The 14,601-nt window shown below is 44.5% G+C and overlaps 1 protein-coding gene across 1 annotated transcript in view; it reads left to right on the top strand.

The window, feature by feature from the left end:
* Positions 1-12,578, top strand: part of LOC141107814 (4-galactosyl-N-acetylglucosaminide 3-alpha-L-fucosyltransferase 9-like) — a 77,005-nt gene extending 64,427 nt beyond the window's left edge. Inside the window, exon 2 of the mRNA XM_073598803.1 lies at positions 10,954-12,578. Within this exon, the coding sequence (XP_073454904.1) occupies positions 10,961-12,052 (1,092 nt within the window). The 5' untranslated portion in view covers positions 10,954-10,960 and the 3' untranslated portion in view covers positions 12,053-12,578. The remainder of the gene's footprint in view (positions 1-10,953) is intronic.
* Positions 12,579-14,601: the final 2,023 nt, after the last annotated feature.

Below are 14,601 nucleotides of genomic sequence, written 5' to 3'. Positions count from 1 at the left end.
GTCACTCTGGCACTGCTTATGGTGGCAGGTGGGGGTGAGTGGGGGATCACACAGCTGTTCCAGCCCGCACAACATGTACAGTATATGGAGGGGGGGGTGCGTGTGTGGGGTTTTTTTTTTGTTTTTTGTTTTTTTTTTTCTATTAGTTGAACTAGATGGACTTGTCTCTTTTTTCAACCTGACTATGTAACACTCCATACAGGCAGAGCAGAACTGCCTGAGGCACTCACTGCTACTTCTTTTTCCTGATGTCATATTCATTGGACATACTTAGAGACTACCCCCTTTTCTCAGTCACCACTAAAGCGACATGGGGTATCATTTTTGAAGCAAAGCAAATGCAATGTGTGTACAGGACTGTAAGCTAACCATTTTATTTAGTGACAGGGGCTTTGATTGGCATTCAGAGTTCTTTGTAAAAGTGTGTCCACTGCCATGTTTTAAAGCATGTGTAAACGAGCCCTAAGGATGTAGTAGCATACCTCCCAACATTTTGAGATGTGAATGAGGGACACCTACTAGCAAAGGCATGTAGGCATAGGACACGCCCCCTGCCACACCCTCTTAAAGGAGAATTAACCAAAACAAAAGGTTAATTAAATCCACAAGAACTTTTTTTTTACCACTACTATTCTTTTATATTGGCTTTTAAAATTTACAAATGCACCAATTTAGAATTTGGATGAAAGGTTTAGCACTGGGAAACACTTTTTGAAAGATAAAAAGTGCATTTTATATACAAATAAGGGTCAGACCAAAATGAGGGACAAATGAGGGGGAACGAGGGACAGAGGGACATTGCTCCAAATCAGGGACAGTCCCTCGAAATCAGGGACAGTTGGGAGCTATGGTAATAGGGTAATTATCATGTCTAATTTACAGGTAACTAGCTATAATTAAAGAGGGTCTTAGATAAAGTGGAAGAAGATTCAAGCTCCTGACAGGTTTTTCTGCTTGAAGAGACTATTGAAGAGATTCCTTCACTTCCTGACCATGGGTTGGGAAGTGAAGAGAAACTTCTCTAACAGCAACACAGACACAAGTAAAAATACTTCTTTATGTTAAGTAGAGGGGTGCTAGAACCTCTCTCAGCTTTTTTTATTGTCTGTTTTGCTGGTGCAAAAGTTTTGGGTATAGATACACGTTAACTAAGGGTTAACGCTTTGTCTTGCATTTAGATGTTATACACCTGTCTATTTTGCTGACCATATTATAGGAAGACTACACTCTGTCATGTTAGAGTGGTTGTAAAGCTTTTTGTTCTAAAATAACAAACATATCTATACTTACTTGGTCTATGCAATTATTTTGCACAAAGCAGCCCCAATCCTCTTCTTCTGGGGTTCCCCGCCAGCACTCCAGGCCCCTCCTCTTCATTGGATGCCCCCATGGAAAGCCGCTTTCCATGGGGACACCCGTGCGTGTGCGCTCCAGAGCCCCACTGCTGCGTCCATTAACACAGACAGCGGGACTTGGCCCCCAGCTCCCGCTACTATCAATCTGTCCAATGAGAAGAGAGACAGTGGCTGGAGCCACTGCGCTTGTGCACATAGCTGGATCGGATCGGGCTCAGATAAGAAAAAGGGGAGGTATGTGGGGAGCTGCAGCACAGGTTTTTCACCTTAATGCATTAAGGTGAATTAGAACCACTTTAAGTCCACTTTTATTGTGAGATTCAACAAAATCTGTACTGAAGGTTACACATCAGGTCTCTGCAAGTGTGCGGCTTTCAATGTAATAAAAATGAATAGACCTGTTTCATTCCTTGCTACTGTTCTGAAATGTCAGTGCATCCAAAGAAAATGCAAAACCAATTTTTTTTCTTTTTTACATTTTATGCATTTAATCTTGCGTTTTATGCTTTTCTTACAGTTCTTTACTAATGTAAACTTGTTCTTACCTTAGATGCCTGTCATGAATAAAAATTTGACACCTAAATGTGCCTGCTTGTATGTTTACGAGTACCCTTAGATCCATGAAATCCAGGCATGCATTAAGGAAAATCCTAATTCCAGCACAGAAGGTTGAACACCCCTCAAACTACATTATCGATTAGTGAACCCGTCTATTAAACTATGGAACCCCTAGTTCCCCCATGCAGGAGATTGGAGGTGGGGAACCAGAACATGACTTTATGAGCTGAATTCCAGGGTTGTATAATTGGACACTTCAAGATTTAGGGCTCCAAGGCACCGAGGAAGTTTCACAATCAGACCTATATGAGTTTGTTGAGCATTAAATTCCAAAGCCATAGGAATTACTATAGAGATTTTCAAAGGATGTTGGACAGGGTCAATGAGAAATTGCCCCCATTCAGCCAAAAGATAATTTGTGAGATCAGGTACTAATGTTGGACAGGAAGACCTGGATTGCATTCAGAATTTGCAATTTATCCCAAAGGTGTCCAGTAGGGTTAAGGTCAGAGCTCTGTGCAGCTTTCTTGAGTTCCTACACACCAAACTTGTAAAACCATGGATTTTTTGGAGCTGGCTTTGTGCACAGGGGCACAGTCATTTTTCAACAATAAAGAGTTGGAACAGCACCCGGTTTTCTAAAATGTATTTGTACACTGTAGCATTAGCATTTATCGTAAATAAGTGAACTAATGTCTTTGTATGCTGTAGTATTCATTGTAAACATGAGAACTACATGACAACTTTTAAGTTGTGATAGCATAGTATTACTTTGAGAATAAAAGGACAGTTTTTTTACACTGTATATCTATATCTAACAATGTAGAAAAACTTTGTTTGCCATCCATGGATGGGAGATTTAAAACATGTTACAGTCTGAAAAAATTTCAGTCTACTGTCTCTTTGGTTCAGGGTGTGCAGGTCCTGGTATGAAGCGTCAGAGGTATGGCCTATGCATTTCGTGGGAAACCCAGCTTCGTCAGGGCCTTTAAAGTAGCACAAAAAACATATAAGTATTGAAAATAACCAAAAAATACAGTATTGACAACATTATGGAATAATAATTACTGAATATTGACATTTCATATACAACATGTAAAAAATCTTTTTCTCAAAAACACTGTCATTATGGGGCATTTGTGATCGGCCACTGATGAAATTCAAACACATCAACCTAAAACTTTAACAGAAATGCAGTTGCATATCATTCTATTTGGTGTTCAGCAGTGCCTTACAAACGCAAAGTTGGTCAAAAGAATGAAATTAACTTATTATACGCATAAGTAGTACATTTATTTTGAGTGACTACATTCATTTATAGTTTACCTTCAGACTGTGCAGCTAGCGTGTCGGGTCCAGAAGGAACAGTAAGCCTGGGGAGCCCGTAGGGATAATCTCCCGAGCCTTGCCAGAGAGACCAGGGCGGACCCCTATATATAAATGGTAGCACTGCGAGTGTTTATATTAACATTATACTAGTAGTGATGCTTAGATAGTGTAATGCCCCGTACACACGGTCGGATTTTCCGATGGACAATGTCCGATCGGAGCGTGTTGTCGGAAATTCCGACCGTGTGTGGGCGCCATCGGACATTTTCCATCGGATTTTCCGACACACAAAGTTGGACAGCAGGAGATAAAATTTTCCGACAACAAAATCCGATCGCGTCAATTCCGACCGTGTGTGGCCTGTTCCGACGCACAAAGTGCCACGCATGCTCAGAAGAAATTCCGACACGGGACAGCTCGTTCTATTAAACGTAGCGTTCGGAATGGATACAGCACTTTCGTCACGCTGCAATGTTCAAAATGGTTTAATACAGCGCACTCTCTTCTTCTTTATAATGTGACAAGAATTAAGTAGTTTTGCTGCTCGTATTCACATACACTTCTCACAAACTTATTTTGTTACTATTTATCGGGATTCCCTCAATATATTTTGATTTCTCACATCTGACAACAAAATTTTTTATTTTTTTTGGACTTTAATGTAGATTCTTTTTTTGTGTTTCTCTTTTTTATTTTTTTTTGGTGATTTTGATTTGTATTCCCGAAAATGTTTGTGTGTGTTTTTGGTGACAAGTTCCCACAACACCACTAATATGTTGTTCTATTTAATCTGTAGGAGATTGTTTGGTGTTGTTGTCCCTTGTTAATTTCACATTGTACTTTAGAAATGTACCTGAATCGTCACCAACAAACTGTCCTTTTTGGATGAAAACACACACAGGAGAGTATAATTTACCCAAAAAAATTTTAGTAAGGGCTCACAACTAAACAAAGAGGGAGGCAACGCTGGAGAAACTGCAGAAGTGGGTGAAGCCTGGGACCCCCAGGGCAGACATCAATTATTTAAAAGCAAAATTGGTGGCCTGAGGAGTCCATATCATAAGGGAGGGCAGTCTGGTCCAGAAGTCCCAGAGATCTGGAAAGCAGCAGATGACATCTGTGTCCCCAGGCTGTGGTCATACGAGAGACTGCATCTTCTGTCAGACCAGACTGAACCCAGGGTCATCACTCTTTGGTCTTCCTTCCACGCTTCCTTACAGGCTTTGGCTGTGGTGGTGGAGTTGTGGCAGCAGGAGGAGGAGGAGGAGGAGGAGGATCGTCCCTCTCAATGACATCCGTCTTGTGTGTCAGTTCCCCACTCTCCCCCTTACGAAGGACTTTATAAACCAGGTCCTCAGAGATCTTGCGTTGACCCTCCTGCATGCCCTGCAATTTTGTGGCAGCCATGCAGGCAAAGGCTTCTTCAGGACTGGGGAAGGCTCTGAGGGACGCAGAAGCCTCCTGGATCAGCCTGTACGCTGAATCCTGCACGGGACTCGGAGTGGCCTTCCTGGCTCTTTTGTATGGCAGGCGGAGGGGAGGGACCTGAGACTCAGTCAGGCTGCGACTTGTCCCAGGCTTCTCTTGGCTGCCACTTAGCCCCGCCTCCTCCTGGCTGCCACTAATCCCCGCCTCCTCCTGGCTGACACTAATAATCCCCGCCTCCTCCTCACTGCCACATTCCACAGCCTCCTTCTGGCTGAGGTCTTCCTGTGTATGAAAAAGGGACATAGTTTTAGTTTTTTATTCATCAATCACACACAATTTTCACCTCCTGACTGCTGCAAATTGAATGTTAACAAATATAACAGACTATCCTTCTGAGCCCAGCAGTTTTCATTCTTTTACCAATTTTGGGTGCCCACTACTGTCTATTGATATGTAAAACACTTTCAATCAGCAATTAGTGATCAATAATAACATCTAGTAAACATTATTTCTTTATTGCCCAGAAATCTGTTGAAAAATGCTATACCTGACTCCAGCTGGGCTCCTCCACTTCTTCCTGGCTGGAAGGCCCAGGTTGGACATCGGAAGCCTCAGCTGGGGTGGAAGGAAGAGTGGAGAGGGATTCCCTGACTTCAGTGTGGTCTGACAGAAATCGCAGTCTCTCATAGTACCACAGCCTGGGGACATAAATGTCATCTGCTGCAGCTCCGGACCTCTGGGAATCTGTGACCTTCTTGCGCTCCCTAAGATAAGTGCTCCTCAGGCCACCAATTTTAGCTTTCAAATAAGGGATGGTTGCTGTGGGGACCACCGGCTTCACCAACTCCAGCAGTTTCTCCAGCGCTGCCTGCCTCTTCTGTTTGTGATTATAGTGGGGGTGTCTCACTTGCCACAGACAGGGCAGCTCCCTGTACTTGTCTATGAACAGGGGCAGGAAATTGTGGTCGTTGAACCCATCCATTTTCTCTGCAAGACACAACACAAGACAAAGCCTAATGTCAGGCCAAACTCCCCTAATCTTGTTACAATATAGGCTTCCATTTCGAAGCAGTATAGGCCCAAGTTTAGATCCTACCTTCGTTAGCACGCTCGGCGTCTCCGATGCTCCTTCCTCCGCTCACAGATCGTACGTAAGACGCGCGCGTTACGATTTATACACACTGCGCATGCGTATAACTCCGCCCGCCCCTGACGTTCTTTCTAGTCTATTCCCCACCCCTTTTCGTTCGGCGCAGTGGGGGAAGAGCACATGGCAGATAGACAGCAGGATCGTGCTAATTGTACCAACGAGGAGGAGGAGGAGGAAAGGCTGGAGCCTGAAACGTCCCGATCCAGAAGGAGATTAAAGGACTCAAATATGTCCTTTGGGGAGATGTTGGAGATGGTGGACATCCTGAAGAAGGCCGACTATGATGGAAAGTATGGGCCTTACCCCAACCCCAATGTCAGAAAGGCCAAGATCATGGCGAAAGTGGTCAGGAGTCTGCACCGGAAATTCGGGGTACGACGATCGAAAGATCAGCTCAGGAAGCGGTGGTCGGACCTGAAATTACGAGAACACGAGCAGTACAGAAAGATCCGGAGAGTGCTGCAAAAAAGTAAGTATTTGTGCTGTGTTCCTATTCTTTTTGTGTTTATTACGTTCGTGCTGCTCCATGTGCTTTTAGGAACTGTTGTACAGTTTAAAATGGCAACTTTCATGTTCATGGGCACATTATTCGTTCGGATCACACATTGCTATTTCGGACGATAAAATACCATTGTTTAGGCCATATGCATTTGGCCACCATTTTGACGCCCTATACTTGTCTTCAAAGAATTGGGTTGCGTAAATGGCTTTGTTACTAGAATGAAATGCAAACTAGATTGTGTGTAAGGAGAGGACACTCAGCAGCTGTTTTCACATCTGGACACTGGAGCACTAGTGTGGGACACAAGAACACCATTTTTATTATGGGGGCCACACAGGTGCTCCAGTGTATACTATGGGGGGGCTACATCTGTGAAGCTTTTACCAAACAGGTAAAGTATTGCAGCTTGACAAAGGACACTAAAAAAGCTACATCTTGGAACTCTGCTAAAATAGACAATTGTACCCCACTTCCAAGCAATGTTTCATCTTTATAGTTCTGACATTAAATATCTGTGTGCTAATTATACCATTTTGGTTTTACATAGGGGAGAAAAGACTCGGAGGACACCCCTCATCCCAGGAGACCAGAGCCCTCCCCCCTCTGGAAGAAGGGGAAATCCACCCAACACAAGATGAGCAGGAGGATGAAGATGTGGTGGAACTAGTCACCACAACAGGTGAGTGTCTGCGACCACAGGCTCAGATAAGAGATGGATTGCGGCATTTTTTTGAAACCTAATTTATTTTGGGGTTCCTCTCTTTTTAGGTGATCGTGAGGTTGTGGATCCAGATCCTTTCACATCCGAAAGTGCCCAGATCGTGATCGGGGAGATCATGGGGTGTAATTTACAATTGGAAAACATCAAGCAAAACATCAATGATGTTATTCCAAAATATAAAAACATCATTGATGTTTTGGGGCGAGTTTAAAACCCCTCCAAATCACTTTCTTCTTTTGTGTGCTACAATGTGCTAAATGTTTTTGTGATTTTTTCCAAAGCCAAATTTGGAGGATGCACACAGTGTGTCAACATGTGCTATCTGCCATCACGGGAGATCAATGGACGCGTTTTGGGGGTGCAACCCCTTCCTCAATAATAAAGTAGCGGTGAGGAAGGGCTTTCTCCCCCAAAACACGTCCCTTGATCCCCCCTGATGGCAGATAGCACACGTTGACATTGGGAAATTTGTGTGCATCTTCCAAATTTGGCTTTTCCAGGGGTGATTTCCCCCCTCTGAACGCAATATCAAACACAGTTTATAAATACTCATGTCTGATATTGCCTTCAAGTTCTACCAAATGTGAACTTTGTAAAATCAAAAGATTTGTGTCTTTCTTGTTGGTTTTACACAGGCCTGTTTTCTATAAAATGGACATTTTGATTTTGGATAATGACACCACAAAAATTGTTATACAACAAACATGTTGGTTTGTCAGAAAAACCTTTGGTAAATGCACATGTGATTGTGCAGGTATTAAAAAGATTGTTCATCAAGAATGTGTGGATTATTGTCTCAACGCTACAACACTTTTGGGGTGATGTAATTGTTGTTTTATGAGAAAATGGGGGTTATTTCCTAAGGGGAAATCCACTTTGCACTACAAGTGCAGTTTCAGTGCAGTTGCAAGTGCACTTGTAGTGAAAAGTGTCTTTGCATTTAGTAAATAACAGCCAACAGTGCTTTGTATAAGGTTACACAATCACGACATTTTCTGGACTCCACACATTTCTGTCAGGGTCAGCTCAAACAAACACAAGCAGTAAATGTCCACAAAGAAGAGCCTGGGGGGAGATGCCTGTCGAGAACTTGAGGTCCTGCAGGCTTCTCCCTGTGGCCAAATACCGCAAGGTAGCGACCAACCTCTGCTCCGCAGTAATGGCTTGCCTCATGCAGGTATCCTGCCTGCTAATATAAGGGGTCAGCAAAGCCAACAAACAGTGAAACACGGGGTCCGTCATCCTGAGAAAGTTCCTGAAATCATCAGAATTATTCTCACGGATCTCACGGAGCAAAGGCATATGAGAGAACTGGTCACGCTGGAGCAACCAATTCTTGGTCCATGAACTCCTCCCCACCCTGTTCATGGACTGGACTTGTGTCAAGGTCAGGACCCCAACACCAAGCCCCCGCACAGCACGAACTGTACGAGGAGTACGCATACGAAACATGGCTAGAAAACGGTCGGCTGCTCAGAACGAAGTAACAGAACGCACTGAAGAACAGCAAGGCCTGTGAAGAGCGACCTGAAAAACAGTAACGAGCAGGCAAGATCACACAGAAAACTCTGATACGAACTGACTGCACGCACTGAAGAGCAGATACAAACCCACAAGCACAAACTGAACAGCAGAAAACGATCTGAAAGCCACGAGTCTGAAAAAGCGTGAATCGTCTCTCACCAAACTTTTACTAACACGAGATTAGCAAAAGGAGCCCAAAGGGTGCCGCGCTTGGTTCTGAACCGGCCTTTTCTAGTCTCGTCGTACGTGGTGTACGTGACCGCGTGGTTGTCGATCGGAAATTCCGACAACTTTGTGCGACCGTGTGTAAGCAAAACAAGTTTGAGCCAACATCCGTCGGAAAAAATCCTAGGATTTTGTTGTCGGAATGTCCGAACAAAGTCCGACTGTGTGTACGGGGCATAACAGTGTCAAGAAGGAGGGAGAGGGAAAGGGGGGAGGGGGCTGGAGGGAGGGGGGGTACGAGAGAAGGGACAAAAGGGAAATGGGAGGGTGAGAAAAAGGGGAGGGGGAAGGAAGAGAGTGGGAGGGAGGGTCGCCTCACTTCCGGTTCCCGTATGCCTGCCTGTTTGGAACGCAGCACCTATGATGCACATTATGTGATCTGGATCTGCCCCCTCTCTACCATTTAGCCCTTTCCTTCCCTCAGCTGCCAATTACAGCTGAGGGATGGGGGGCCGCCTCCCATTCCATTTCGGGACTCCGCAGACACATGTAATGGATCCTGGGGATGCATACACAGGACCCCTAGCATGTGATCCCCACGGCCTGTCAGTGGACAGATGAGCCTGCCCCCGTCCCTCCAGATCCTTTGGATCCATTCTGGATCCACGATCCGGGCGGCCTTAGGGACCCCTCCCCACCGCCTCCCCGGGCAGATCATGGCGGACCCTTCCTTATATATAGCACATTTATTACAAGGCTCCCCTTGGCGGTCCATCTCTCCATGTCGGAGACGCTGAAGGGGACAAAAATACACAGGGAAACAGGTAAAATGTTTTCCTTTCTACTACATATCCAATCATAGCTTTGGTCTATTGCATTCTATTTTAAGGAAGGAATTTTTCTTTCATCTCTCTTCCCCTTCTTTGACTGTGCTTTTTAGGGCTCTTTCATCAGGCCCCACCAAGGCCCATGCATACAGTGCCTTGCTGGGTCCAATTTGAACCTCAAGGATATACTGGCTTGTTACATACCATTTGCTATCGAACACAATCTTGAATGCATCAGTAGTCCATGCTTAAACTGTAACCATACTTGCACTTTGTTACTAAGAATTAGATAAGAGTTTAGATTTAGTCAATCTTTTATATTTCTTGCTTCCTTGCTTCTGTTTCTCATCCTCCCCCCCCCTTTTTCTTTCCCCCCTCCCCCTTCCCTCCCCTTCCCCCTTCCATCCCCCATTCCTCACTTTTCCTCTCCCTCTCCCTCCTTCTTGACACTGTTACACTATCTAAGCATCACTACCAGTATAATGTTAATATAAACACTCACAGTACTACCATTTATATATAGGGGTCTGCCCTGGTCTCTCTGGCAAGGCTCGGGAGGTTATCCCAACGGGCTTCCCAGGCTTACTGTTCCTTCTGGACCCGACACGCTAGCTGCACAGTCTGAAGGTAAACTATAAATGAATGTAGTCACTCAAAATAAATGTACTACTTATGCGTATAATCAGTTCATTTCATTCTTTTGACCAAACTTGCGTTTGTGAGACACCACTGAACACCAAATAGAATGATATGCAACTGCATTTCTGTTAAAGTTTTAGGTTGATGTGTTTGAATTTCATCAGTGGGCAATCACAAATGCCCCATAATGACAGTGTTTTTATTGAGAAAAAGATTTTTTACATGTTGTATATGAAATGTCAATATTCAGTAATTATTATTCCATAATGTTGTCAATACTGTATTTTTTGGTTATTTTCAATACTTATATGTTTTTTGTGCTACTTTAAAGGCCCTGACGAAGCAGGGTTTCCCACGAAACATGTAGGCCATACCTCTGACTCTTCATACCAGGACCTGCACACCCTGAACCAAAGGGACAGTAAACTGTACATTTTTTCAGACTGTGACATGTTTTAAATCTCCCATCCATGGATGGCAAAAAAAGTTTTTATACATTGTTTTAAAAGTGTGGTACAGATTGTTATTTAAACCCCACCGAGGCACATTTAAAGTCCCATTCTACTCTACTTCTAGTTTAGATTTAGCATTTTCCAGGGACAGTGCCTCTGTGGAGTTATAATTATTTCACGCCTACTCCCATCCCTATACTATATGTCAGAATAAATAGAAAATAAAGGGACTATGTCAGAAAATGTGATTTATTATGTTGCTTAAATTACAGCCAATATCATGTCTTTTTTACTTTCTTTCAGAACCATAATGAATTTGGCTTGTCTCAATCAGAAAACCCTAATAATATTCCTGTTGCTTCTTATTCTGCTGTCCTTTTTCTGGAATTTTGTGGATATAACTAGAAGAAATACAATATGTGCAGAAAAGACGGTGATACAAGAAAAAACGACCCAGAATATAAAAGAGAAAGAGATCATTCCCAATCTAAAGAAAGAGAAAGAGGTTCTTATCCTGATTTGGCACTGGCCTTGGGGATATACATTCCCATTAGACAGGTGCTACCAAGATTTTGGTATCCCAGGCTGCAAGATGACAACAGACAGGAGTCTATATAGCATTGCTGATGGTGTTATTATACATCATGCAGAGATAATGTATAACAAAAACCTATTGCCTCAACAGCCACGACCTGTTTTCCAATACTGGGTGTGGGCCAATGTGGAGCCACCAATGATTATTAAAAATGTGGACATGTTGGACAACTTATTCAACATGACATTAACGTTTCGTCAGGATTCAGATGTTTTTGTCCCATATGGTCAAATCGAAACACTAAAGGAGCCGCAAACCTTTACCATTCCTGAAAAGTCCAAACTAGTGGCTTGGGTGGTCAGCAAGTGGTATCCAGGTGTCCGAAGAATTGCTTATTATGAGGAACTACAAAAATATATTCCTATTGATGTTTATGGGGCTAAACATACAAAGCTCAGCTGGGACAATTTCCATTCCACTATATTTCAGTACAAATTTTATTTGGCCTTTGAAAATTCTAATTACAAGGATTACATCACTGAGAAATTGTGGTCAAATGCTTTTGGCTCCTGGGCTGTGCCAGTTGTGTTGGGGACTTCGCGGGAAAACTATGAACGTTTTATCCCAGGTGATGCCTTCATTCATGTCGATGACTTTCCAAGTGCTAAAGAGCTGGCTGCCTATCTCCTTGAGTTAGACAAAGACGACGAGAAGTACCACAAGTATTTCAATTGGAGGTCTCACTACCGTGTAAATATACTGATTGATTGGAAATATAGATACTGTCAAGCTTGTGAAGTAATAAGAAAAGCACCAAAATACCAGATCATTCACAGTGTGGCCAAATGGTTTATGAAGGAATTTTGAAACTAGTTGCAGGCTCTAGTATGTAGGAAAAAAAATGCCTGCAAGATGGTTATTTATATATACTTTTCATTTATTTTCTTTATTACTTTCACTACCAAAAAATAGTTTTTCTTTCTTATTTACAGTACTGCATGAATATAGCAGGCATCACTAAATGGTGGACTGTGACAGTCCCACCCGGACCACAGCAGTCACACTACTTAGGAGCCTGGACTCTTTCTTCCTTGCCTGGCCACCTTGTAGGTCCAGCTCATGTTACTTTTCCCCAGCTGCCGCACTGTCATCCTCACAGTATGGCCAAGGACAGGAGAAGCGGCAGGCTGGGAGGTAATAGGGCAGGAGCTGCAAGCAGTTGATTGGTTGCTTAGGACAGTGGTCATCAACCCTGTCCTCAAGGCACTGCCATCTTAAGAGCATTATAGGCCCCCGGGCAATACAGTGCACTGGGGCCCTACCAACGGCGGTAGTTGAGGGGGGTGGCAGCGGTGATGTTGAGGGGTTGTGACAGCAGTGGTACTTGAGGGAGGGTGGCAACGGTGATGTTGAGGGGGGTGGCAGTAGTGGTACTTGAGGGGGGTGGCAAGCGGTGGTACTTGAGGGGGTGGCAGCGGTGGTACTTGAGGGAGTGGCAGCGGTGGTACTTGGGAGGGTGGCAAGCGGTGGTACTGGGGGGGTGGCAGCAGTGGTACTTGGGGGGTTGGCAGCAGTGGTACTTGGGGGGGTGGCAACTGTGGTACTTGGGGGGGTGGCCAGTGGTGGTACTCGAGGAGGGGTGACAGGGGTGGAACTTGATGGGGGGTGGCAGTGGTGGTGCCATCCTCTCCCACCACCACCTGTGCCTCTTACTGATCCTATCCCCCACCACTGATCTCATCCCTATCCCCCCCATCACTTCTACAACAGAGGTGATGGGGGGTGATAGGGATGAGATCAGTGGTGGGGGGATAGGATCAGTAAGAGGCACAGGTGGTGGAGGTTGGGATCAATTGCTCAGCTCTGCAAAATGTCACTTGAATGACTTACCGTCAATCAATCTATTCCCTAGGAATTCCGTCACCGTGCCTTCTCTCGCCAGGATGCCTTGCCTCATGGGTAGACGCCGGTACAGGTACTCCATGCAGCCGCAGAGGGGAGAGCTCCTCCCCCACCTTCTCTCATTTTGTGTCAGCAGGTCTGCTGACTTAATTTTTTAGTGTCCGCCCCGCCTCCCTACATTCACTATGTCTCTGGATAGGTGGGGCAGAGCGGTCCACAGTCTCAGCGCTGCCTCTGCCTTCTCCGTCTCCCTTCAGCGGGCGAAAGCCCCCCTTCCCGCGGCGGACAAACAGCAGCCACAGTGGACTGTGGACACACAGTGACAGGACAGTAAGCCAGTCAGGCGGGCCCCTCACACGGGCAAACGGGAGGGTGGCGGGCCCCCCTGAATTGGCAGAACTACAGGGCCCAGTGCTGGGGTTGCTGGGCAGGTGGGGCCCCCCAGGCAAGTGGGGCCCCCAGGTAACTGCCCAGCATGCCCATGCGAATAGACAGCCCTTCCTCAAGGCCCACTAACGGGCCAGGTTTGCAAGACAACTGAAATACATCTCAGGTGATATCATTTACTGCTCAGTGATTGAAGTATTCTAGTCCACATCTCCCCAAGGTAATACATAAAACCTGGCCTATTAGTGGGCCCTGAGGACAGGGTTGATGACCACTGGCTTAGGACACTGAGCGGTCCTAGAAGCCAGTCACTTTTTTTTTTTTTAAACCTTCCTCTAGTGCATCTCTTGCAACCTATTAGTGCATGTTTCCCTTCCTGTGTCTCAATGGATCTCCTGCAGTTTTATATAGTGTGAGACATTCATTCAAGGCTATACACATATATATACATTTTGAGAATATTTCAGTATTGGTCCTCATGATGTTCTAACACTTTGCTTTTAAAATCATTTGTTTCTTAAGATCAACTTGATGTGTGTATGAATATATATAATATATTTCTATTTTTTTTATTTTGTATATGTTGTTGCTACTATACAATGATATTGAATGATGTGTTGAGTTTGCTCCGAGTTCATTTGGTGTGTCAGATCTTTTCTGGCAGTGGATGTGGACCGAACTCTTCACATAAGATTTGAAGGTATGTACTGTGTACTGCAGCCTGGTTTTCCCTGTGATACCGGCTGAGTCCTGATTTTAATTGGTTAGTTCACCTGTAACCTAATGATGACACATTAGAGCAGAATATAGGTGATTGTGGTGACTAGTTCCAATAGGTAATGACTAAGCGTTAACATTTGCACGAAACATATCTACCTCTTTGTCCCCTGCTCCATCTGTCAACCACTTGTCCTATGAAGCTTCAATAAAAAGGATTATTAGAAGTGCAGCCGTCCAAAATAATTTCCTTATGTTACGCAGCATGTGAGCTGGGCTAGAACCTGACTAGTGTGTGTGGGGATTACCCAGAGATTCACTCACCTGGAGCGGCTTTTTTTGTTTCAGCCAGTCACTAACTTGTTAACAAGAAAAGTTTGCCCTGTATAAGTAAGGATTGCATGTGTGGC

This window comes from Aquarana catesbeiana, linkage group LG09 (assembly GCF_042186555.1).
Source record: "Aquarana catesbeiana isolate 2022-GZ linkage group LG09, ASM4218655v1, whole genome shotgun sequence".
NCBI lineage: Eukaryota > Metazoa > Chordata > Amphibia > Anura > Ranidae > Aquarana > Aquarana catesbeiana.
The sequence above is the reverse complement of the archived record's forward strand: the minus strand, read 5'-3'. Positions and strand labels throughout refer to the sequence as shown.